The sequence below is a fragment of the Bicyclus anynana genome, chromosome 2 (genome assembly GCF_947172395.1).
Source record: "Bicyclus anynana chromosome 2, ilBicAnyn1.1, whole genome shotgun sequence".
Classification (NCBI taxonomy): domain Eukaryota; kingdom Metazoa; phylum Arthropoda; class Insecta; order Lepidoptera; family Nymphalidae; genus Bicyclus; species Bicyclus anynana.
In genome coordinates this window covers 9,415,361-9,442,791 of record NC_069084.1, presented here as the reverse complement: position 1 = coordinate 9,442,791, position 27,431 = coordinate 9,415,361, and the positions used below count along the sequence as shown (strand labels likewise).

Here is a 27,431-nt window from a genome sequence, read left to right as displayed (position 1 = left end):
TCTTCTGCTTCTGTCGTCAGGCCCCATCAGGCGATACTTCTGCATTCGCCCAAATTCTCCATGATGCCGCTGAGGCCGCATTGAGGAGCTTACGGCACCTACACAATCAGAAATAAAGAAAAAAAAAATGGCTTGGCTGTAGCTGTATCGATAATGTAAAAAAAACATAATACGATGTACGATGCTACGATGAAAGCGAATCTCAAACTCAATTAGAATTTAGGTCAACCCAACCATTACCTATGGTTATTTTTATTCTTTATCACACAACGTTATCAACTGTGAACCAAAATTTTTCGATAACGAAAATATTTAAGTGAGAATGAACGGCGAACTATAACAGAGTTCCGTAATATTAACAAGTGTTAAGGATTAAAAAAATCATGTATTTAGGAATTTTGTACATTATATTTATACCTTGTCATACTTTGCGGGTTTTGCTTGCCAAGCCGCATTTGAGCAGCATGGTTATAAGGGAAGCCATGGCTAAGTCGTCAACCCTACAAACAGTCTAATAATTATGATTTCGCGACATGATGTTTGCCTAATAAGAAACTCTTGCTTCCATTTAACAAATTATTCTTTTATTTTTCAATTTATTTAGATAGATTCAAAACAAATGAACTGATAAAAAATCCAAATATACCTAGTAGACTTAAATTTCCATTTTATCCTTACTGAAGGAACTAAGTTTTCAAAAATCATTAATCCTGGTTCAACAGAAAGAAAAAAATATTACGGAACCTTAAAAAAGGGCGTAACACTAGCGATCGATATTGATAATATTTTATATAACTTGTAATAGAATCACAGCAGAACATGAATCAGATTTTATCATTTCATAAATCACAAGACTTAAGAGTGTAGCCCGCGATCTTTTTCTGCAGATAATGCATTTAGTAAATACTGAAGATGCCCCATTTAAGGATCGGAAAGTGCGTAAATATAACATTATAGTGATTGTATTAATGTTTTTAGTGTTAGTGGTGTAACGAGAAAGAAATAAAGAAAGACAGAAAAATGCATTTATTTCAAAATTATGCTACATATCACAATATCTCCAGTACATCAGGTCATGAATACCATGCAATGTGTTGCATAAACCCAGAAAACAGAAAATATTTGTTAAATATAAATAACTACTTACTTGCTAGCTATATACTTTTAACATCCGATTCGAAAATAGAGATGATAAATGAAAACCACTTTATATGTCTGTGAATGTGTGTCTGCTTGTGGAATCGTAGCTCATAAACAGATGAAGCGATTGTGATTTTTTTTTATTTTTAAGGTGTTATTAGTTGTTATTTAAAAATATCTAGTTTATGCTGGTGACCACCCAAATCGGTTCTATTTGTGTATCCTGTTATTTCCGTGCCACAAATATGGCACATTTTATTTGATGGTGCAAAATAATATGGAATCAGCAGAAGTCCTGACTCCACACCAACTTACACATACACATTGGCATGGTTAAAATTAGATGTTTTTGTAGGGATTTTCAAATTTGAGATCTTTGATAATTGTGTTAACGCTTTGTGCTGAATTACTGTTAACTTTGCTCCACCACGCTGCTCCAATGCGGATTGGAACGTTACTACATGAAATATATAAATTGGGTCCCATTTGACAACCTTGGTGAAGTCCTTAGTGTTATAATTTAAACTTCAACCCCCATATTTATAAACATGGACAAGGATTTAAAACCCAATTTTCTTAAAAATAAAGTGTAATCACTACTGTTTAAAGTTCACCTTATATTGAAGAAAGAGGTTTAATCCATGTTTATAAATAAGGCCGCAACAGTATCCTAAGTATTTAATTATGAACAGGTCTTAAATTAATTATTTTATTTCCTTTAAGTCTAGTAATGACCTTCTGCTCTAAATTTTCAGGTGCCGAGTCCATTCTTACTAATACTCTTAGGATTCTTTATGCTTATTGCCTTTTTCACTACACTTATTGAACATGAACTACCTTGGGCTATTGGAGACCAGGACATATCAACAAATGTAAGTGTTTTAAGTAAAGTAGGTAATCAATCTACTTTCACATTAAACACAATCGATTCCCGCTGTCTTCTAAAACTTTAAGATGCTATCTCGTAAAAGTAAGATAAGGTAAGTAAATGAATGTTAGTGATACCTCAACTACCCTGGGATGGAGTTACAATTATTTTTTATGAAATATATATGACTTCGTCCGCGTGAAACTTAGATCGGAAACCATGAATTTTTCCGGGATGAAACGAAAAGATGAGTAAAATCTATATTCATTCCAAATTTCAGCCAAATCGTTTGAGTAGTTGTGGCGTTAAAGAGTAACAAACATCCAAAAAAATATCCATACAAACATCCATAGAAACTTTCGCGTTTATAATATTTGTAGGATTTTACGAAACACTAATAAAGCTCAAACGCCTATACTAAAGCCAAACTCGATGTGGAATGTATAGATTTGTATCTTAGAGACATGACGTTTATTACAGGACTCTACCTCATTTAGTGAGGAATCTGCGAGAAGATACTTAACGGAAATACTTGGAGATCAGCCAAGGGTAGCCGGCACGGAATACCACCTCAACAAGACATTAGATCTGAAAGAGATATTCGATGGTATTGCAAGAAATGCAACCTTACCTGTACACACAGATTTGCAACTAGTTAATGGTAAGACAATCTTAGAGTAAGATTGATATAATCTTACAGAACAGGGTCCTAAATATTTTTTCAATTAAATTCCAGTTGATATTCTTTTTAGGTGCGTTTTGGATTGAATTTGGCTCACCCATGGTGAATGTTTATCATAATTTATCTAATGTTATCGCATTATTGGAAGGAGAGAGCGGTTTCAACAACGATGGGACAACTGGTTCTTCAATACTAGTCAATTGTCATCACGATTCTGTGCCTTTTTCTATAGGTAAGAATGTTTGTTTTTGATTGTTATAAAATATTTAAGTAATAATGTATTATGTACCATATTCCTTTTTCTTTTCAGGAGCATCAGATGACGGTCTGTTTTGTGCAGTGATGGCTGAAACTTTGGCAAAATTGTCACGTAGAAGTACTAAATTGAAGCACAATGTTATATTCCTTTCAAATGGCGCGGAAGAAAACGCTTTACAGGTGATTATTATTTTATAAATATCTTCTATAGGTATTTACTGTTTACTGACCACTTGAAGAAGAAGTAGAAATATAACTGATTATAATTATATCAGTTAAACTTCTTCTTCTTCAATTAATTCGATATTTTTACAATTTTTCTTCAATATATATTTTCGGATTTTGTGAAACTGAAGTTTTCCTGGTTATGTTAATAATATTATAAAATATTGTAATTTTTCAGGGTAGCCATGGTTTTCTCAAACATCCATGGGCAAAAGGAGTAGTTGCTGTTGTAAACTTAGAAGCGGCTGGGATGAATGGAAGGCCTAGCGTTTTTCAGGTAGGATTGGTGAATACTACCAGCACCTAACCTTGTTGTACTAACAATATCGTCACACTATAGTTTGCTAGTTTATACATATATTTCAGCCATAACTAAATAGATAGCTTGCCAGTTGCCAGCTTTAGAATATTGATTTCTTTTTTATAAAATAAGGGTAGTAAAAGACTTTTCTATAATTTTAGAGTACTTATAAGTAAAAAAAGTATGTATTCATTAAATAAAACTCATCTCCTCCTTCCTAGGTAACAAATACAAGAGTGTTAGAAGGATATAGAAGAACGCATACACGACCTATTGGACAAGGACTAGGGGAGTTCTTATTCTCTAGCGGCATTATACCTTCTGATACAGATTTTCGAATATGGAGAGATTTTGGTCACATTTATGGTATGTTCGGTTTAATATTTCATTTGTTTTAATTCTTGTGATCCTACTATAATATTATATTCTAGAAAATTTTGTGGTTTTCAAAAGTGATTCTTACGAATTTTGTACCTACTATTATAGAGGTAAAGTGTGGGGGAATCTCTGGATCTACCAAACCCCAATTTTCAAAAAAATAAATTTTTTTACCAATAGCAAGCCAACGTTTTTTGCGAGTGTCATAGGCTATTTTATCCCCTTAGGCTTTAGGCTTATATTCTCACGGGAACAAAAGGAAGCCTCGGCTAGTATAATATTTGTTATATTTTAGACTAAGAGAGCTGTTCTAATATTCTATATTATTTTAGGAATCGATATAGCGTTTATAAAGCAGGGCAACGTGTACCATACGAGGAACGACAGACCGGAACTAATACAATACGGAGTCATACAAAACGCTGGGAATATGCTGCTTAACTTTGTCAGATATATTGCTGACGACAGAAGGTTGGATAAACCAGTACGTTTTTAAAATAATAGTTTGGTTTTAACAATAAAATTATAGCTGTAGGAATTTAATAATATACGAGTAAATCTATACTAATATTAAAGCTGAAGAGTTTGTTTGTTTGATTGATTGAACGCGCTAATCTCAGGAATTATTGGTCCGATTTGAAAAATTCTTTCAGTGTTAGATAGCCCATTTATCGAGGAAGGCTATAAGATATATATTATCCCCGTTTTTTAACGCTAGGTGATAATGTAATATATTTCGCATTCATTTTAAATTATAAAGTTTTCTTTTTTGTTGAGATGAAAATATAAAATTCATATATTTTTGTTTTGTTTTTAGCAACCGGAGTCATCAGCCGTTTACTTCGATTACCTTGGGCTTTTTCTGGTGACATACGACAATGTTGCAGCCCTGTTAGTCGATATAATAGTGAGCTTACTGGGCTTCGCGACCGTTGTATACTTTATGTGGCTCATTGGCTTCAGTGAGTAGAAATGCAACTTATTATTCTTTTATTTCTTAGTTTTCCATATCAAATTTGAGGAATTTTATTTAAATAGAAATTCTATGCAAATCAAGGTACTGGCGACCCCGTACCTACTACAAAACGCAGTGTTGGTCGACCCCCTATCAGGTGGACTGATCGTGATGTTCAGAAATTCCTACAAAAGGTCAATATCATGCAGTGGACGTCGTGATATGATGATGATGATGTAAAATAAAATTCAGAAATCAAATCATGCGCGTTAATGTAGTTTTTTTATAATTATTTATTTTTCTCTTAAAGTACAACTAAAACAACGAACAGTACAGTACCTATAATAAAATATAAAGGCAACCTTATGCAAGATAATTTTAGTTACCTACCTAAATAGCAGATGCCGGTAACTTCAGTTTTCCGCAGAACCGTTGATGTTTCCGATATAAAAAGGATCTTGCTCAAGAACCTCCTCTAGTGAATGTCCCAAAATCGACCCAGCCGTTCCGGATATAAACTCGGACAAACAGACAGACAGACAACAGAAAGATTTGTTTGTGTTTTAGTATCGTGTAAATAAACTTTAGAAAACTAGTTATCTTGCAATCACAGGCAGACACTTCAATTATTTTTAATATTTATTGATAATTATTTTTACAGGGTGGGCAACTGTTTTTGAGTTACTATGGTCAGTGCTGGGTCGTCTAGCGAGTATGGCTGGTGGGGTGGCCGTTGCCGCCATGTTCATGGGTCTTATGCTGCTTTTCCGACAAATGAGGTTAGTTTTTGTTATTTTTCATAGAATATAACATAAAATTCTTCATAGAGATTTGATGTCACAAAGTTAGCTAGTTTGTATATTCATCATCAGTATATAAGGCCAACCAAATACCTACAGGGCCTTTCTTCCTCTTAAAAGAGGGAATTTGGATGGCCTAACCACGCTACCCCAGTGCGGGTATATACCTACATGTTAATAATGTTAGAATCTGTAACAAACACTATCAGAGGTTAATCATAATATATGGGACCGATCGATTGACGCCTTTACCTACTAAAAATTTAGTATAATTCGACCAAATTTCCAACTCCAGGCTGAGAGTTCACTAAGAATTTCTTGGACGAAAGAAAAGCACAATATTACATAGCCTGATTCAGGACAGCCAGAATCTCTAGATCCGAAGACTTGTTAAACACTGGACCAACGAAGCCAACTCCAGTCAAAACAAATTCACCTAAGTTCCCAAAAAGCTAAAATTATTAGGGATACTGAAAGTCCCCATGGAAAAACTACATAAATATTGGTAGGTAGTATTAGATTTTTTTTACATTTCCTTTGTTTACCATTTCAGATATTTATCATTACATTGGCTCGTAGTACCATTTTATTGGATCCCATATCTGGTGGTTTCGGTGGCGATATCACATTATTTTGATTTCTGGCGAAGTAAGACGGTAAGTCCGTAAAATTAGCGGTATGGATTCATGCAGTGCCTGATACCTCTACATATGGTAAATCATGTCTACAATTTGAGAGAGAGTAAAGAGCGAGACTCATCACGAATCCTCTCGCTCTTAGGTGTGATGACTTTCAGCATGCCGAACAAGGTGGTTTCGAAAAGGCACGCAGCGGCATATTATCCAGAAGACCGTAGAGTATATCAGCGACTTTGCTTAGCGTTTGTGGACTATGGGAAAACCTTCGATTCGATGGGAATCTGGGCTGTAGTTCTTGGTCCTTGCGGATATGCTGAATCGACCACAAGTATATCCTATATATATATATATATATATATATATATATATATATATATAGTATAGTATATCAAGCGTTAAATTGTCAGTTGGTATACAGGAACAGACTACGTCAAAAAAGTCCGATATCTAAGGTTTTGGAAATATATATAAATTAAAATTTGCTTTCAGCAAGGCCTAAACTCCTCAATCCGCACATCACAAGCTATGACCGCGACCCGACTGCTCATGTCGCTAACGTTGCTAATATTATGTTGTATCCCGTCTATGTGCAACGTGCGGTACATACTTAGTACGCCTCTTCTCTGGATGTCTGCAGCGAGTGTGGTAACCATGTCTATTATACGGCAGTGGGGCTTAAAAGGTTAGTCTAAATTAAAACTGAGAGCCTTCGATAGTAGTTTCTTATTGCCATGAAGCTAAGTGACTGGAAGGATACCTCATGATATCCTGGTGAAAATATAAAAAAATACGTTTCATACTTGGAAATTGAGGATCCTTTAAACCTACCTTCAAAAGCTATTGGTTGGGTTACCAATTAACCTAAACAATAGGATTGGACCGTAATGTCCATTATTGCCTATCGTTCTTACTTATGGTAGGAACATAGGCTAACAAACTTTCAGCCTTCCTAAAATGATATCTGCTCCTGTAGTCGAAAACTAGAAAAATGTATGGAAATGACAGATGTTGATCATATGACCTGTCGATAGCAAATGTCATTCCCATGCATTTTTCTAGTTTTTGAAACGTTTGCGATCGTAGAAACAGAATCGACGTGCCACTTGGCTACAGGTGCTGGTCAACGCAGGGCGAAATATTATTTTCACTTAAGTTAGATTTGATTTTTTGTTTGCTTGTTACGAGTCAAAACTACTCGACCGATTTTATAAATTTTTTTTTTCACCTTTCACCACTATAAAGCTACTGCTGTACCGAGTACCACAGGCTTTAATTTATTCCCATAATTCTTTATGTATATGATACTGTTAAATTAAAAAAAAAATGTTGTAAAAATGTACCTATTAGGAAACATAGTCGTTTCAAGGAACCGTCTAATTATTTTCATTATCTTTATTACTGCGTGTCATTGATAAAATGTTTCGGCTTTCAGCATGGGAACATCTACTTATAGAGAGTTTTATAAACTTACCTTCAGTGATGTTCGCCTTCTCCATAGCAGTGAGGCTGAACTGTTTCCTCATCCCCATAACAGGGCGGTCGGGCCTCGACTACCCGGACCTACCCGTCGCAGGAATTAATATCGCACTTGCAGTTTACTTCGCTTCTACAGTTGTGAGTAATAAAAAGTATGCATTATACCTGTTGGTAATGGCACACCGTTATGCCAGTCACACACGGTCAAGTTTACCGTCAAATCTGCAACGTGCTTAGACATGTTGCATGACATTGTCCTGCAAGTTTTCTTACAATATGTACTTCTTCTTCTGTTAGTGCCATCTTCTGTTGGAGGTTAGCAATCATTAAGGCAAATTTTACTTTATTCAATGCTACCAGGAACAGTGATCTAGTACTCATATTGAACCATCGGTGTAAATTCTTGAACCAAGATACATCTTGGTTATTAGTATATAAGGTGTTGGTACTTTTTTTCCCTTAAACGTCGTTTGGACAGCCTTATGGACTACGTTTATGCTAATATTCATTCGTTAAGGTGTATACCTAGTATATCGTGTAAGACAATGCCGTAGTAATCTAACCTAACAATATTTCGATATATTTTTCACTACCCACATCGCTAAGCGCGCTGCAGACTTGACGGTTGACCTACTTTATAATGTGTCGCTGTCGTTACAACAATTCCTTGAAGGTAAGTGTTTACTACACGTAGTGAGCATTTTGTGACGTCATTCTAGCAGAACTCTGCAAATATCACGTGTCAGCCACTGACGATCAAGTAATCTCACATGCCTGCAGCGCTAACGGTTTCACAGCCGATAATACTGAACAGGACATGCGAATTCAACTTTTCAGTTGTGTGCATTTAAGAAATTAAATATCACGTGTCTCAAACAATAAAGGAAAACATTGTGAGGAAACCTGCATACCAGAGAATTTTCTTAATTCTCTGCATGTGTGTGGTCTGCCAATCCGCATTGGGGCAGCGTGGTGGACTATTGGCCTAACCTCTCTCATTCCCAGAGGAGACTTGAGCTCAGTAGTGAGCCGAATATGGGTTGATAACGAACGAACGAACGAAGACTGATCGTGTGATGGTCGAGATGTGCATGACACCATGCTTATTACGACCAACACACGATCAGTTTTATCGGATGTCAATATGTTGGCGCTGCAGGCATTTGACATTACTTGATCGTCAGTGGCTGGCATTGATGAACTTTGTAACAATTCAAAATATTTTTCAGTCCGGCATCGAACTTCTGTTTTCACGCAAATGGCTGTGGATAGTTTTGAGTGGAGTGATGGTGGTTTGCGTTATTCTAATGTTCATTCCCTTCAGTCCGTACAGCGATGAGAATGTTACTCAGAGACATTACTGGTTTGTGAGTATAACTTGATATACATATTAATAATGATATATAAAACATGGCTAAAATTCAGGTTATTGTCGGAGTAAACCGAATAGTTTCAAATCCATTTATATTAATTTCAGCACACACAAATAACATCGTACAATTCAAACGGTGCGCCAACGGAATTCAGATCAGGAGTACAAATAGTTAAAGTGGATGCTAACAACGTACAGACAGCTTTGTCAGCGATCAGAAATAGTCCGCTATATTTACAGGACAACCAACTTAACGAAACAGCCCGCCAACTTAGCGAAACTGACAGCCAACTTAGCGAAACAGTTGAACTTAGCGAAACAGCGAACCAACCCAACTTAACGTTAAAAGAGAGCGACTTATTTATTATAAACGATGACTGTGAAAACTTGCTCCATTGCAACATGCCGTCGTATAGACCGGGATTTGATAGATTTATGTAAGTATATAAATTGAAAGAGTTGAAAAAATTTACGGACTACTTACAACCGTTTTCAATAACCTATCTTTTCAATAAGAAAATCTATCTTTCTGTTCTTAACTGCTGTCAATAACCTACTGACAGATTGTTTAACTATGTAAAGATAGTTTGATCGTTACTGATAATCTATCCGTAATCTTGGGTAGGTTATAGAAAACGGCCGTTAGTTACCTACTTACGGTAGTTTATGGATACGTAAAAAAATTCACGAGAGTAGGATATATATAATGAAATTACAAGGAAAACTATAACTGCTGAGTAGCAGTTGCTATCTAAAGAATAATAGTCGACCAAATTAAAAATCGAAAAATTAACTAATTCCGTTGTTACTTAAAAAGATAAAGTTGTCAGTAAGATAACTCAGAGTCTGTTAAATCTAGAAAGCTGAAATTTGGTGAAAATAAAGTGGTAAACAGAAAATTTGAAAAAAAAAGTTGGGTTTCTTTTCGACAATCCTACGGTGTAAGATATCGTTATTGGTATTTTTGTGTATTTAATCTACGGAACCCTACACTGCGCGTGGCCCGACACGCACTTGGGCGGGTTCTTTTAGATTTTTGTTCATAATTTTCAGAAGGGGTAGTCTGTTCGTACAGATGTCACCACCAACACAATTCAATCACTCACTGGAGCTAACTAATCGCGTCTGTGCTTTTGACTCGTGCACTCTCAGTTTTGAAATGAATGGTAAGACATTGGACTTTTATTATGTCAATGCATATAATTAAATTGAATTTGAGTGCCTGTCTGATGTGATCCAAAAACTGCGTTTTCCTAAATGAATAAAGTTTTTTACTCGATACTTAAAACAAACTTTTTTTTTAGTTTATATCTGGCCGTTTTTCCGGGCTAATCTCTGTAACCGCTGGTATAACTTTCATTGAAAGACAGAGGAGGATATTGGGCAATAAATAGGATATTAATTGATTATGAAACACGGCTAAAACTGATGAAAACTGTCATGAGCTGGTTCTTGCAATGCGGCATGATCCAAACTGCGAAGCGAAGCGAAGAAGATGAGCCTAATGAAGATGACATTAATGAACCGTCGGAGAGTGTAACGAAACCTTCTCTCCCTACCACTCAGCCCCTCTCCCAGCGCGCGATGCGAGCAGCTGCGCATCGCGCAGCCGCTTCGCAGTTTGAATCGTGCCGCGTTGCAAGAACCAGCTCATGACTAAGGGCCCCGTATGGGTTCGAAACTAGTCAGGCATACTAAGACCTAGTATCACGTGAGTTTTAGCCGTGTTTTATAATCAATTAATATGAATAACACTCACGATGGTTTAAATTCTAAAATATAAAGGATACTTTATAATAAAATAGAAATCTTCTTTTTCAATATTTATGGTAAACTTTTAAAAGAAAATGTCAACTTCCAGGCCCCGCGCACAACACTATAACGATTTGGCTACGCCCGAACATCACTCTCATGAGCTGGTCAGTTCGCGCTGCCATCAGGCAACCCTCAATAGTCCAAGAGAGACAACTCTTCACTATCATTCAGTCTACAGCTACGTACAGCGAGACTTTCCAACCAATGGTGTTCAGCATAAGCCTGAATGTGAGTATAAATTTGTGTGTCGTACATATCTGGGAGCACGGCAGTGCAAGTCGAGCAAAAAAAAAAAAGGGGCACAGCCGTACTATTTCTCTCAAGCAAGCGCTCTAAGCAATGTTATTAAATATAATATGTATTAATTGTAACATACGAGTATATGCGATGGTCAAGTCAATCTATTTATTTAAAATTTAAAAGATTTTTAAAATTGATATGGTTACTTTAAGATGTTGTTGGGTTAGCTAATTATGATAATAGCTGGAAAGATCCCTTAATTACGGACAGAATAAAGTAATCGACTTGGTATTACATGGATCTCACAACTTTTTGCGGTAAAATAACTGATTGCGAGAATTGCTGCTACATTTTAGAAGTGTTTTTTATGGCATATTAAGGTTTCACCGCACGGATAGACGTGTCGCTTGCATCTGTGACATTGTGGCATTACCAAAGTAGCATTGTATATCTAGGCAAATTCGTTGGTAACACTCTCAATTAGTCCGCGGGGTCGGGAGTCTCTGTCCCGCGCGCAGTCTTTCCCCTCCCGTCGTCCGCATATCATTTGGGGTTAAAATAAACATAATTATAATCATCACAATAAATCGTCATTTACGGCTTTAAGCCAGGCGAAAGTTATTTTCATCACCATCAATATAATTTATTAGCCAATTATCTGTAAAAATAAAACCTGGTATTCCCATTCCCCTCCAACTGGTTGTAAAGACAGTTGTAGGCCTACTTTAACAATAATCCAACTGGAGGAAATCGCATCACATTACCGGTTTTGAGTCCAGACCATTAACTGTTGAGCTATTAGCTCTTTTATTATATATTAAAGTGTGTATCTGTGGCAGATTTTAAACAGATAACTGCTATGTTTTATCTAAATCTGTTCTGTGTATGATCTACCTTCTTTATTCTAGTTGTAGAAGTATTTGGAACCTCGAACTCTACTAAAATTTTAATCTCCTCGAGTCTCCTCTCAGAATGAGAGGGGTTAGGCCAATAGTCTACCACGCTGGCCCAATGCGGATTAGCAGACTTCACACACGCAGAGAATTAAGAAAATTCTCAGATATGCAGGATGTTTCCTCACGATGTTTTCCTTCACCGTTTAAGACACGTGATTTAAAATTTCTTTAAATGCACAGAACTGAAAAGTTGATGGTGCATACCCTGGACCGAATTCAAACCTTCGCTCTCCGAATCGAACGCAGAGGTCATATCCATCACGGTTTACAGCATTTTAATTAAAGGTACTTACTACTTGCCTAATAGGTACATATTGAAAAAATTTATTTCTCCTCAGGTACCGGAATCACTGCAGTCAGGCGACCTGGTAGACATTTCCCACCATGCTCACAAAATACACCACCCTGAGGAGTTCACTGACCAATACAGACAGCTGCTGCAGGTTATGCCGGAGTACGCAAACATTGCAACATTCTTAACATACAGAAGCAATTATATATTCTAAGGAAAAACCTTAAATGGCTCAATGTTAACGAACCCTGCCCCTGTAGCCAAGTGGTATGTCGATTCTCATTCTACGATCGCAAACGCTTCGAAAACTAGAAAAATGTATGGGAATGACATTTGCTATCGACAGGACACCAGGCCTAGTGGCAGTTTGATACTGTTACTATCGCGTTAACGTAAACGCGAATTTCTAAGGAATTGAAACAGCGCCATCTAGTGGCACTACTGCACAGCTATTTCAATTCCATATAAATTCGCGTTTACGTTAACGCGATAGTAACAGTATGAAAATATTAAAAGCTCCCACTAGGCACACTGATCAAGATCTGTCATTCTAGTTTACATTTTTCTAGTTTTCGAAGCGTTTGTGATCGTAGAAAATGAATCGACGTGCCACTTGGCTATAGGGGCTGACTCGTGCCGAGAGGTCATGGGTTCGAACCCCGCGTCACCTGAACTATTGTCGTACCCACTCTTATCACATTTTGATGGGACGGCGATATTAGTAATATTGAAAATTCATGGCAAGTATTTTTATAAAATAAAAATAAATAGTTTTTCACATTTATACTGTTTTACTTTTCCAATTTTACCAGTATATTTTAGAATAGTCGACACCTGCGACTTCGTTCACGTAAATTGTGTTTTTAATTCTTTACAAATCTCACGGGAACCGTGGTCTTTGCCGGGATAAAAAGTTGTTCTGCTCCAAGGTCCAATTTGTTTCTATATTATGTTGGCTGGTCTATGTTTTGGTAAAAGACATATATTTATTATAGTTTGCATTAAAATGTTACGAAACCATTTAATTAAATACAAGAAAAATCATATTATTATTCATAAAACATTTATTATTTAATAACGTAGGTACACAATAGCTTATAAATAGTAATTTACACAATAGCTTAGTAATAACAATAATTTTCCTATTTACTACTATAATCTGAGTTATACCTATCAATAATATTGTAAATCTATACTTATAATAAATCTGTTGAGAGGTCAATTCTGTACATGAAATATATTTCCAAAATAACTATCAGGGGGTGATTAGTGATCGATACTGATGCCAAAAATGCAATCAATAAAATTTTTGTCTGTCTGTCTGTCTGTCTGTCTGTCTGTCTGTCTGTCTGTCTGTCTGTATGTTCTTTATAGAAACAAAAACTACTCGACGGATTTTAACGAAACTTGGTACAATTATTCTACATACTCCTGGGCAGGTTATAGTATACTTTTCATCACGCTACAATCAATAGAAGCAGAGCAGTGAAGAGAAATGTTGATAAAACGGGAGAAATTACTCCATTTTTTAAGCTTCCGTCGCGTGTACATCCTTAATGGTTAAAGCTACATAGAAATCATGTATGACGGAAATGTTCTCCTTAAAATTATATAAAAAAACACAACAGCATATATATGTCTATCTTTTATGGTTGACTCACAATAACACGTGTAACTCCCGATAGCTTAGCAGTTCGAAGCTTTTTAATTATATTTGTCTACTCTTATATTTATAGGGGGTTTCTAGGGTAGGGGTAGGGTAGCGGTAGGGTAGGGATAGGGTAGGGTAGGGGTAGGGTAGAGGTAGGATAGAGGTAGTTGAAAGTTTACATCGACTTTCACGCGGACGAAGTCGCGGGCGTCCGCTAGTCTAAAAATATTATTGATAGGTAGGTACATAATATCATTATCGATTCTACAACAGGTTTTTAGATTACTTTTATTGACTGAGTGATTGTTAAAATTATATTATTTAACTTCCGAGAATCCATACAGACACCTGACTGCTATTTTAATAACAAATCTCAAAATTTTCAGTTTCTCATTTGTTTTTTGCTACTTAATTGCACTAACATTGCTAATACAACCAGTAGATTAACCCACATATTACTGAACCGAGTCGACACTCAATATAAAAATTTCCTTAACAATATTCGTGGACGCAGAACTCTGATATGACTCGACTTATTTTATTATTTTTTTTTTGTATCTTTGTATCTATCCGAAAATGTCTTCATATATTTTTCAAAATCTTTATTATAGGGTTTTCTTTATTATAAGTTGTAATGGTTATTAGGAACTTTTATTATCACTATTATCTAACAACATTACCTGACGTTTTGAAAGTGCTTGTAAACTAAGCCTAATCGAAATAAATTAATTTTGACTTTGACTTTAATGAAATCTAGCGGGTTGCGGAGAGCTGCTGGATACTGGCGTACCGTAATTTTTGAAAGTCCTTACAGGCGGTCTATGTCTTGCAGTGGACGTCCATAGATTCTGATAATGATGATGATGATGAAACTCTTTTAGAACACATAATTACTCCGGATACTCAAGAAAGTGGCTACGTTCATGTATTCAGGCATGACTTCGAGCAATTGCTTGTAATGGTCCGTGAAATCTTCCGGATGGTTGATTTTGTGAGAGTTGAGAATTATATCCAAAATAATATCAGATTGTAAGGACTCAGGTACCTGCAAAGAGAAAACTAAGTTATTCATAATGCTTCTAAGGATTTAATGAAATTTAAACGCGTTGCATTCTTTAATTTTCATAGTATAGTCTCCATCGTACCATCTGATTTATCATTTTGCGGGCTATATTTTAAAATACAGATATAAATAATATCATGTCTGTCTGTATAAATAACTGTGTTTTTGCAAATACTTATTTGCACGATACTGAAACATAACCATACAACTTTAAAAGTTGCTTCTGTCTGTCTTTCTGTTTGTCCGGTCTAATCTTTAGGACGGCTAAACGAATTTGAATGGAAATTCACTGGAAAATAGAGAAGGTTATGGAGCAACATATATGCTACTTTTTATCGTTGACTAAAACAAAAAACCTATAACAATACGTACAATGTTACGTTTCTCTGTAATAAGTAGAAAATATTATTAATAAGCATAAGTTCATTTTGAATAGTAAATAAATTATTTTTACACTATTTTAAAGTAATGGTGTTAAGAAATGTCGTAAAATCGTTATGAGGTTTAACACTAAGCATGCGTCTGTTCTAAAAAAAGCTCACAAAAGACAGAAGGTCAGAGGAGATGCCCTTAGAGAGTTGTTCCGCCCATCTACTCTGCTTCTGCCTTAGGTCCCAGGCGATGCTTCTGCGCTCGCCCAAACCCCCCCGGTGACGCCGCTGAGGTCCCATTAAGGAGCCTACGGCACTTACACAATCAGAAAAAAATCAGTTGTCTGTAAAGTCGGTTTACTGACGACAGATGACGGTGACAACGTCATAAGAACATACTGATGAAATGGTTGCATTTTTCAAAAGAAAATGTTCGTTTTTTAAAATACTGTTTAATAATCTTCATAGACCAGAATATACTTTATTTCTTGTAAAAAAAGTTGGCAACCCTAGAGCGAGGGAACGACGCATGACGCCATCTTTTTTCGAGCGTGCAGCCGGCTCCATCAACCGGCTACAAGACGTTGCCACGTCAAAAATCACATAATTCCAACCAATATACTCACCCTGAAGTCTAAAGTCAGCAGGTACGGAGCCAGGACTTCACTGTAAGTGTTTGTATTTTGTCTTATATTGAACACAGGTCTCCCCTGCACTCTGAGTGTGGAGAACATCGGGGCTCTGAAGGGCCAGGCGATTAGAGTAACGTTTTCTCGCGGCCAAATCGTTATCATGTTGTGTGCGGTACCTGATAATAATTTTTTTTTAAATAAAAAAAATAAATTATTAATTAAACTGCCTCGTTGGTCCAGTGGTATGCGGTACGAGTTCAGTACGGTTCGAGTCCTGGGTCGGGCTATGTAACAAAGAGCTTTTCTTTTATCTATACTAATATTAGTTTGTAGTATAATCTCTGATGAATCTACTGAACCGATTTTGAGAACTCTTTTACCATTCGAAAGCCACATTATTTGTGAGAGTGTAAAACACCTATTTCTGGTAACAAATATAAATTTTGACAACAGTTTACTAACGTAAACTTACTGGCAGTGAGTGCACAAAGGTCTAGTTGATGGTTTTTAACTTAAGGGATGTACATCACAAGGTGCAACCTCCTTGTTGGTAGTTTTACAACTCTCAATCGCAGGGAGTGGGCAGAATTATGGTAAAACTAAGAAAACGGAAACATTGAGTACCTGTCACGTCCATACTTGAAGGTTAAGAATAGCATGAATATTTAATGATGAACCATACAGGTTAAATATAAAAATAATATGTACTACGTTTATAACTTACCAGATATTTCAAAAGTAAGTTTGCAAATATTTCCAGTGCAGTTACGATCCAGTAATGATAATTTGGGTTCGAAATCATCCGGCGGAGTCATGGACACGAATAGATTGTTTGTGCTGAAAAATATTAGACATTAAAGCTAAGACGCAGTAGCAATAAAGTATAAAAGTACGCGTGAAATACAGATTCCGAGTATCAGGATATATCAGTAGAATATTACTGAAAATTTGAAAAAATACTCCATCCCCCACCAACGAAATTGCAGCGGACCATTTTTAGACTGTATTAAAAAGCGGACTTTACAAGTCTTGGGGCTGAAATGGAATGACTGACGAATTTTATCCTGTATCGGAGACCTAGATTTATAATCGAACATCATCATATCAGCCAATGGATGCCCACTGCAGCACATGGGCCTTTTGTAGGCTTTAAACACCACAATCCTGAGCTGCTTGCTGCTGTGCCTTCCAAACACTACATTTCTGAACTGGCTTCATCTAACTGCTCCCTGCGACTCGCTTGATGTCGTCAACGCCAACGCTGATTGTATTAGATCTAGACGCCCAAAAAATAATCTAATGAACGACATCGCTTCCCAGGCAACAAAAACACAAGCTACACAGCGTATTTGCGAAGATGTGGTCGCGATGTCTGACGTCAGCCGGACGTGGATTTTTTATTCACGATCTCGGGGGCGCCCGGACTGATGGCTAAAACACCCTTCTAGAACTGCCCGAGGTCTGAATCTCAGACGAGACTCCAACTCCTAGATTTATGTTAACGGTAAAGGCAAATGGTATAAATAGTCGTAATTATAGATAAATTATATATTTACTATGATCGCGGTGAAAATACGGGCAAGTCGCAGTAAAGCGTGCCTTGACACTCCTCCCTCAGTATCCGTAAGTCACTTTCTCTGATTTGTAATCTCGGGTTGGTTTCGCTAGTTGGACCATCTCCTACATACAGCTCGCTGTTGCGGATCGCTGACAACGCGTCTTGTATATTGTTGGCGTCTGTCTTAGCTATTATGAGGCCTGAGGTGCTGCTGATTTCATTGAAATTCGCATCGTAGGTTACCACTCGAGAGTGCTGTAACAAAGAAATCAATACACATACACAAAAATTGCTGTGATAGCCCAGTGGATATGACCTCTGCCTCCGATTCCAGAGGGTGTGGGTTCGAATCCGGCCCGGGGCATGCACCTCCAACTTTTCAGTTGTGTGCATTTTAAGAAATTAAATATCACGTGTCTCAAACGGTGAAGGAAAACGTGAGGTAACCTGCATACCAGAGAATTTTTCTTAAGTATCTGTGTGTGAAGTCCACCAATCCGCATTGGGCCAGCGTGGTGGACTAAGGCCTAACCCCTCTTATTCTGAGAGGAGACTCGAGCTCAGCAGTGAGCCGAATATGGGTTGATAATGAAACAAAAATAAAGTGTCTATCTGTGATTATAAAATAACTGTGATTTTTCTAGTGCTTATAGTTACTTACACAATACCAAAAACAAACAAACTTTTTAAAATTCTGTCTTTTTGTACGGTCAAATTTTTGGATTCATCTCATTGGAAGATACAGGAGGTTATAGAGCAATATTGAGGGGTATTTTGTATCTCAACAAAAATTCATAGTCCCCGTGGGATTAAAAAAAATCACGTGTACGAAGTAGCGTCCGCTAGTAATATAAATAAAATAGATAAAATTCAAGGTGCATATTTGGGTAGACGCAGATACTTACGAACCAACTGTGCCTCTGAGTGGTGTTCTCGTCTCGGTACGGGTTCATGGGGATGAACATCACTATGATGCACACTGCACCTATGCCGCACAACACTATCCACAGCCATTTGCGGGAGAACAGCAATTCAATTCCTGACTGAAAACAGTGAAACGCTTGAACTTAGGTACCTTACTGTTACCTACTTACCATCATCATCAACATATCAGCCGATGGACGTCCATTGAAGGACATAGGCTTTTTGTAGAGACTTCCAAACATCACAAGCCTGAGCCGCCTGCATCCAGCGAATCCCTGCGACTCACTTGATGTCGTCAGTCCACTTGGTGAGAGATCGACCAACACTGCGCTATCTAGTGTGGAGCCGCCATTCCATCACTTTGGGGCCTTATCGGCTCTTAGAACTATGTGTCCCGCTCTGTTGCAACTTCAGTTTCGCGATTCGTTGAGCTCAGTCGATGACTAGTTGACTACCTTATATGTATGTTGAAGTCTTTTGTTGGTGAATAGTTCAACCTACCACAGTAAAAACAGCGTAAACCGTGACAGCAGCCGCCGCAATAGTGACAAGAACATCCGGGGAGTCGGAGGCGGAGCGACCAGTTATTGGTATCATCAGCGCCAGGAGCCGTGTCCCGAGCGACAACGTGAACAGAGTCGCGGGCATGTGCACTATCACTTCCAATACAAGGTGTTGCCATGCTGAAAAATTATATTTAAATAATGAGATATTTTTTTTAATACAGACGTGATAGCCCAGTGGATATGACTTCAGTCTTCGATTGGGAAGCACCTCTAACTTTTCAGTTATGTGCCTTTTAAATAATTAAATATCACGTGTCTCAAACGGCGAAGGAAAAACATTGTGAGAAAACCTGGCTATCTGAGAATTTTCTTAATTCTCTACGTGGGTGAAGTCTGCCAATTTTCATTTGACCAATGACCTTCAAGTACCTTTATCATAACTCATAAATTGTGTAGTAACCTCAACTAAGTAAATGTTTTTATTACATTGCATAAACTTGTACATTGGTAGGTCAATAATTGTCTTAGGGATCTCGTTATTGAAGAGTACACCCAACCCTACAAAAGAATATTTTACTCTTCGGAGACGAAGAGTACAAAAATCTATCAGAAATTTAAAAAATAATATGTAGTATCATGCTTAATTTCGGTGTACCTATGGATGATCTGGCTGCGATAACCAAATAAATTTCAAAAATTAATTAGGATTCACTGTCTATTAATCCTCATTTTATAACTCACCACTAACTTTAGAGTATCGAACCACCGTCATAGAGATCATACTGCCGACACACATCAAGAACAGAGGAGTTCCTATCAGATATCTGACGTTGAAGAACATTGGTAAGCAACATAGAGCCAGCAAAAGCACGGTTATTATGAAACGCGTGGCGGTCATCGCTTGAATAGTCCGTATTGAAGAGTCAAGTTTTGTCTAAAAATAAGAAATTAGTTTTAATAGGACACCTAGAAAAAGGGTACCTATCCTACTAATATTATAAACGCAAAAGTTTGTACAATTTGTCTGAAATTTGCAATGGAAATAGATTTTACTCTGTATTAAAACATAGATTACTTTTAATGCTACCCGGAAAAATCCATGGTGCCCGGGGATTTGTGAAAAACAAATTTTACGCAGACGAAGTCGCGGGCGTCCTCTAGTGCAACTATGAATGTCAAAATTTTAATTACGTTTTACCGCACTAACCGCTGAAAAAATTTTGGTGAATTAAGCCATAGAGATAGATCGAGATAAACTTAATATAGCAACGGACATACTATGTGCATATAAGGCAATATGCCTTAAATAAATTTCATGGCAATTCTTTGAAAAAATCAAAAAGTATACACTGGAATTTGCTACCTTTTTGCTTCGCCAGAAGTCAAATATATGAGCGGCTGCAACGGAAGCAACCACGTAAGGCAACCAATACAACGGTGCTATAAGCCAATATCCCGACAAATATCTAAAAATAAAAAAAAATAATAAATCATCATGTGAAAAATAGAATAACAAAAGAGCAAAGAAGATGATAATATTAAAATTTAAAAATAAGATATTCCTAAATTGTAGGAGTAGAAGTGCTTCTAATTCTCACTTGCTTGGAATTGTTACTTTTGCTCGGCCATATAGGCTTTAGAGTCTGGCTAATGAAAGTAGAGACTAAAAAAATTGGAGTAAATTCCGAAAATTATAGTGCAAATATTGGAATAACTGAGTTTAATACTTATTTATAGGTAGTAATGTACCTATTCACAAACAAAAAATAATTTAATCACTTAAACAAAATAGAGAAACGTATGTTTTTTTTTAATTTGGCGGGTGATTTCAGTGTCTGTTTTCATAATTCTAAAGCCGTTTTCAACGCTAAGGCGTTAAATGTAACCATTTATATTTGCAATATGGAAGTTTAGAAAGGAGAGTGGTCCCTAATGTAGGTATTTATTTATTTTTTCACCAAATCGTGTCTTTGAAGATTTTTCTATTGACCCCTTTTTGTTCAATCTTAGTTCAATCTTTTGTTCATTCAACACTCGCCTTAAAAATTATTTTTGCTATGCCTAGCATAACAAATACTTAGATCTAGTCGCTTCAGTATCATAACTTGATGATTAAAATTTTTTAAGCAAATCTTTTTCTATCGGCTCGATTTTTGTGAGCCTCAAGCTCGGCATAGCACACAAGGCTAGTAGTCCATAGTTTCACTTGCATCGTGGTTTTATAAAACAGTATTTTTGTTACTGTAACTTACCTCATTTGTACAGTCGTAGCGATCATAATGAAAGCAAATACAGCTATAACGGCTGCTCCACTCGCTATGCTTAGTAAACGACCCACCAGAGACCATAACAACTCACGAATGAACGACAAAGCTGGAAAAAAGAAAATCTTTTAACTAATACAATTATTTTACAACATCAATTTAATAATACATACACACAAAAACAATCGATACATTACATTTTAATTTAATAACGATAATATGCTTTTTCTTCTGATTCTGCGTTGAGCTAAGAGTTTTCAGTAAAAAATCTTAGTCCGAAGTGGGGACAAATATTATTACTCTTATAACCATTGGAGCAGCATGGTGGGTCTAAGCTATAAATCTCCTCTCCTGTATGGTAGGAAAGCCGTGATAGCCCAATGGATATGACCTCTGCCTCCGATTCCGGAGGGTGTAAGTTCGAAACCGGTCCAGGTCATGCACCTCCAACTTTTCAGTTGTGTGGATTTAAAAAATAAAATTAAATATCACGTGTCACAAACGGTGAAGGAAAAACATCGTGAGGAAACCTGCATGCCAGAGAATTTTCTTAATTCTCTGCGTATGTGAAGTCTGCCAATCCGCATTGGGCCAGCGTGGTGGATTATTGGCCTAACCCCTCATTCTCAGAGGAGACTCGAGCTCAGCAGCCGAATGTGGGTTGATAGTGATGATAAGGTAGGGAGGTCAGGTTCTGTAGAGGAACGATAAATTAGGCCAATAATGATGAATGTCTTACTTGTCCGTGTACTAATTCCGAATATGAATATTGGATAGGCGACACTCGTAAATCCCAACAGCACAACGAGTATGTCAACCGCCAGGGCCGCAGATCGTGTAAATGTTATGAGAAACCAGCCCATGTAGTCAAAATATACGGCTGTTGAACGTGGAACCTAAAATAAAGAATTCAAGTGATAGTCATAGCATAAATAATAACAATTTATACCCATCGTAAAATATCTGGATTGACCTTCTTCTTCTTGAAATGACCTTCACCCATCTGTATTGTATGGTATGATGAAAAGTGTTTTATATCAAGGAAGATCGACCATATTTGGTCCAGCACGTTACAGACAAAAATTTAATGACGTAAAATCCTTTACTTGAAAAAATCAAAATCATTCATCATATTTGGGGCCCAAAAATGTATGAAACATGATTGGTCTTCAATTCCAACATATTAAATATTTTAAAAAATATGTTACGTGTAAGTTGCTTTTACAACAGCTCATCTCCAAACCATTAATAAGAAAATAGTTAATAATGTTTAATCATAGATTAGTTACGAATTTTTAGGCAACCTACTAATACTCGTGATATATTTTTATACGTATATGTCCATAGAACACATGGGTGAAGGTTGTTTCTAATTCGGATCTTAGATACACATCAATAAAGAACATATGGGTGAAAGTTGTTTTTAATTCGGATCTTAGATACACATCAATAAACTGTCAGTTTCATCCTAAACTTACGTACCCTGTTTACTAAGCCTTCGTAGTCTGCTAAGGTCCTCACTAGTGGCAGAAGCATGTTTCCAGCATTTTGTATGACACCGTCTCTAATTAATTCAATCCTGTCGTTTCGTGTATGATATATGTGACCCCATTGAACGAACGCAATATCTACACCTACGAGTACAAATCATTACAGTAAAAATCATTGATAATACAAAAACTTGGAAAGTATGTCTAAATCATTGAGTTACTACGTACTAGAGATGCTGTTCGAAACGAAAATAACGTTTCAATATAAAAACAGGACTGGCTGATTGTAGTACTTTCTGCAGCACTAGACACTAGTTAAGTCTATCCAATAATTAAAATATTTCAAGCAGCGCCTAATACTTATGTAAAAGCCAAATTCGATGTGGAATGTTTATCAACAAACAAATTAGAAATTAGAGGAGGGAATTTTGCACCTAATAATAATTTTAACTAACTTTTTACCTAATATTTGAATGACAATAAATTTGATAAATTAGCTTAGAATAATTAACATATTTTGAATATCATTTTAAAATAAAGAAATGAATAAAATCCCGTTATAAAGTTTATTTTGTTGATAAACATTCCTTAACGAATTTGTCTTCTATGTATAGAATATTGTTTTCTTGCTACCAAAACATCGTAAGCGTCATGAATACTTGTGATGTGGTGATTATGCGTTTTTCTCAACATGCTAGCAAGAAAGTATAAAATACAGCGATATGGCAGCAGTTGAATGCAACGCAGAAATGATAAGTAGTGTCTTCTCTAGTACGTTGTACACAGTAACTCTAAGACCAAAACAATCATAGTACAAAGATTTTTTTTAATAATAGTAATCTTACCCATGATATCACCGAATTCTCTCCAAATTAGAAAGTCGGTGCCGGATGGTATAATTCCGTTAGAAAACAAAAATTCTCCTAAGCTTTGAGCCATGGGCCTTGAGGTTGATCTTCTAAATGCTTCTAGAACTCTGGGATCTGTTACCTATGATATTAAGATGTTTATGTAAGCAGTAAATGAAAATTCATGATACCTACTGCCTTAGCAAACAGTTAAATTGTCATATTGTTTCATCTTACTTGCTCGTAAAAGTTTATTTTGCTAAGACAAATCAAAAAGCAAAAGTCGAATTTGCTACCTAGGCAGTAACATGCATTCAGATTTAGATGATAGTAATAAATATAAGAAAGTCCCATTTTAGTAGACATAAAAAAAATTTGAAATGCGATTGGTCTTTAAAATTGATATTTTTACCGCTGACTTAGATTATCTATTGTTATTTATAATTTCATTTATGTCCATTTTATAAATTTTATTCCTTTAAACACTATACAAGAACTATTATCTTACATCGAACTAGCTTTAACAGCAAACAAAATATTCAGCATATACCTGAAATAAATTGGGCCGCCCATTCATTCCAGCTGCATCCAAGTTTACAACAGAAATACAGTTTTTTGACCAAGGATGGCTTAAAAATCCATGGCTTCCCTTTAAAAAAGAAATATATTACTATAATGTAGATTGAGATAGATTTCAGACTTTCTTTTATCTGCCTTCATACCTGTAACCCCATTTCCTCAGCTCCATTACTGAGAAAAATTACATTGTGCTTCAGTTTAGTTGTCCGTCGTGATAACTTTTCTAATGTTTCGACCATGGCAGCACAAAATAGCCCATCGTCTGAAGCACCTGATTTATAAAAAGTTAAAATAAAGTAATTTTTTAATACAAATGCTCCTTAAATATACAACGAAATATTAAATTGACCTTTTGATAAGGATTGTTTTTTACGATAACTTCACCCATATCATCCTAACTATTAACTCTATAAATAAATTGTATAATACATAGAAACAAGAACTTACCAATTGCAAATGGAACAGAGTCATGGTGACAGTTAACAAGAATCGACGTTCCAATGGTGCCATTGGGGTAAAACCCACTTTCGCCTTCCAAGACTGCTACTACATTTGACAGGTTTCTGTAAACACTGGGTGAGCCTAACCAAAAATAACCTGGAATAGACACAAATATTTCTATTAATGGGTATATTACTAGATACATTTCATTCAACTGGCCAAAGAAACAAAGGTCAGGGGCGCCCGAACTGATACAATGAGGCCAAAACATCCACCCGAACGGCCCTCTAAGCCGAGGTCCGAGACGTCAGAGGAGACGCCCTTAGAGAGTCGTTCCGCCCATCTACTCTTCTTCTGCCTTCGGGCCCTGTCAGGCGATGCTTCTGCGCTCGTCAAAACCCCCTGGTGACACCTTTGAGGTACCTAAGGAGCCTACGGTACTTACACAATCAGAAAAAAAGGAACAAAGGAAGGAAGGAAGGAAAGGATATTATACCTATCTTCGTTTCTCAACGTACCATCTACAAGTTGCCAATCTGTGTGAATCGGTATGTTTGATTTCGCAGCAATACTGTCAACGAGGTTCTTTAAGTCCCTCGTTTTGATATAGTGGTATTCCAGACCGAATACTCTTGGCTTGTCTCCAAGTATTATCTGCAGATATTTTTTTGCAGACTCCTCGCTGAACGTGTTTGAATCCTAAAATAATACAAAGGACTTTAATCTACTTCTTGAATGAATCTTTACTAATATTATAAAGAGGAACGATTTGTACTTTTGTATGTAACGACTAAACTATACCGATATATACTTTCATTAATAGAAAGCTAAATTATCAGAGTCATATAGGCTATGAAATATGAAGCCACAATAAAAACATCAAAAATAAAATAGAGTGAAACATCAATGAAAAGTGTAACTAAATAATCAGTTACTTTAGAGTTACGGAAAAAAACATTAATAAAGGACGGAAGTGTTAATCTACAAAGTTCCAGCTGTAGGAATTGACCCCACGGCCTTGATGCTTAATGCAGAAGGCAAAGTCGGCCGCCAAATTAATCTAATTTATATTTTTGTTATTGCTAAACCATGCATATTTTAATTTATTTGAAAGTGACAAAATGAAGAAACTTACGCTGACTCCAATTTCCTCCTCTTTAATAGGCCTCGGCAGCTCATCTTCAATAGCTGTCGTAACAAACGCTACTACCATGAAAAATCCCAGCAACAACACAAAGAATGGACTTGGTATCTAAAAAATTATTAGTAATATATATATTATTTTTGTGTGAAAACGAAAATAACGATATTGTCCGCACTGTGGCGTTTTCGTTCACTATGCTAGAACACACTAAAAACAGAAAAATAAAATATTTTAAACAAAAAAAGTCACAAAGTAAACTAAAAAGCGAAAAATAACATCGTATGTTCTGATCACTTTGAAGGCGGCACCAACACAGTGACGCATTAAGTCAAGCCGTTACAATCATAAATTTTTAGGATTTTCAGACGGTTCATCCCCATGGTTCTTTCAGAAACGGCTTTGATAATTACGCCACTGGTTTGGCTTACAAAGTGATCAGAAGGTAGCACATACGATGTTATTTTTCGCTTTTTAGTTTATTTCAGTAATTTTGAAGTCGGTTGAATTTTTTTGTTTAAAATATTTTTTGCTGATATATTTATTATTATATTACTATTAGTTACACTTAAACAGATAAGCTTCAATCTATTCAAAGCCGGTAGGTTTATAATCTGCTATATTTATGAATATTATCTATAGATGATAGTCATCGATCGCCAAATAAATGATTCTTCATTTACTAATCCCACGCTCGAAGATAATGTTATTTTTTTATGAATTTTTTATTATACCTGTGTAAGATACACTTATCTGAAAATGTTTAACTAGATCAACACCCTCATAAAAATAAATAAGTGGTCGTGTATTAAAATTAATAAAGTTATTTTCCATCAAAAAATTATATTGTTTCAAATTAAAAATTTAAGTATACATAGTACAAAAAACGAATTGATAGGTTTATTTTAGAACTCAAACTGAAAAAATATAAAATGTCTTTACCAAAAATCAATTACAAACTTGTAACAGTGTAACTATAGCAGGGGTGGCCAACTTAATTAGACCCAAGATCTCCTTTTTACTATTGAAACCCTGTACGATCTACCAATTACATACTTATTGAAATCTTAAATGAAACAGGATAGCTCAGTACACAATCAAGTAGTATTTTTTTATTTTATTAAAAGTGAAAACATAAATGTCAGAGTTATTCACTAGGTATGTACTTATTTACCTACTCGTATATAATAATGTTGAACATTGGGTCTTTTGTAGCCAATTCATAGATATCACTATGAATTGGCAAATGGAATCATTAGACCAATGAATTAAACCAACTTCTCAAATTTCTGAAATCGCTAAAGCTAATTTCGAAGTCTGCTACTACTGCCGTAATTTCTGTCGTTTACTTCTCAGAAATTAAGTTGTAAGTGATAAATATGATCTTTGATATTTGCAAATTGTTCAAATTTTTTCTTCTCTATGTCAACTATCATATATTATAATTTTTATAAAAATTATACAAGATGATGCGTGAAGGAGTTGGTGATTACGTTGTGCAGTCTGGTATTTATATTTTTGCCTTGCCACGATCTACTTGACTAATAGTCAAGTAGATCGACCTGTT

The 27,431-nt window shown here is 36.0% G+C and overlaps 2 protein-coding genes across 2 annotated transcripts; one reads left to right on the top strand and one right to left on the bottom strand.

Moving 5' to 3' along the window:
- The first annotated feature begins 890 nt into the window (after positions 1 to 890).
- On the top strand, positions 891 to 13,178 carry LOC112054087 (endoplasmic reticulum metallopeptidase 1). The gene is made up of 18 exons (XM_052885246.1): positions 891 to 935; positions 1,896 to 2,012; positions 2,489 to 2,669; positions 2,761 to 2,922; positions 3,001 to 3,128; positions 3,352 to 3,450; positions 3,696 to 3,840; positions 4,185 to 4,336; positions 4,670 to 4,814; positions 5,469 to 5,586; positions 6,161 to 6,263; positions 6,735 to 6,927; positions 7,678 to 7,859; positions 8,951 to 9,088; positions 9,199 to 9,530; positions 10,147 to 10,259; positions 10,955 to 11,136; positions 12,443 to 13,178. Exons 1-18 carry the CDS (start codon positions 891 to 893, stop codon positions 12,608 to 12,610), a joined length of 2,703 nt encoding a protein of 900 aa, XP_052741206.1. The 3' UTR covers positions 12,611 to 13,178.
- A 1,746-nt stretch (positions 13,179 to 14,924) lies between these two features.
- LOC112054082 (endoplasmic reticulum metallopeptidase 1-like) lies at positions 14,925 to 25,936 on the bottom strand. Its single transcript, XM_052885240.1, has 16 exons — positions 25,859 to 25,936; positions 25,242 to 25,422; positions 24,730 to 24,879; positions 24,426 to 24,553; positions 23,701 to 23,845; positions 22,848 to 22,999; positions 22,105 to 22,261; positions 21,354 to 21,474; positions 20,465 to 20,567; positions 19,843 to 20,035; positions 19,097 to 19,278; positions 18,577 to 18,714; positions 17,670 to 17,926; positions 16,838 to 16,950; positions 16,108 to 16,289; positions 14,925 to 15,092 (listed from the first exon to the last, which is right to left on the bottom strand). Exons 1-16 carry the CDS (start codon positions 25,934 to 25,936, stop codon positions 14,925 to 14,927), a joined length of 2,448 nt encoding a protein of 815 aa, XP_052741200.1.
- Between the last annotated feature and the right edge of the window lie 1,495 nt (positions 25,937 to 27,431).

Excerpts from the sequence above, each read along its gene's own strand:
- LOC112054087 (XM_052885246.1), top strand. The coding sequence starts at position 891 with ATGCATTTAGTAAATACTGAAGATGCCCCATTTAAGGATCGGAAA. Across the intron at positions 10,260-10,954 it reads TCTCAGTTTTGAAATGAATG|GCCCCGCGCACAACACTATA; the intron begins GTAAGACATTGG and ends GTCAACTTCCAG. Across the intron at positions 11,137-12,442 it reads TGTTCAGCATAAGCCTGAAT|GTACCGGAATCACTGCAGTC; the intron begins GTGAGTATAAAT and ends ATTTCTCCTCAG.
- LOC112054082 (XM_052885240.1), bottom strand. The coding sequence starts at position 25,936 with ATGGTAGTAGCGTTTGTTACGACAGCTATTGAAGATGAGCTGCCGAGG. Across the intron at positions 25,423-25,858 it reads AGGAGGAAATTGGAGTCAGC|GATTCAAACACGTTCAGCGA; the intron begins GTAAGTTTCTTC and ends GTATTATTTTAG. Across the intron at positions 20,036-20,464 it reads ACTTCTGGCGAAGCAAAAAG|ACAAAACTTGACTCTTCAAT; the intron begins GTAGCAAATTCC and ends TCTTATTTTTAG.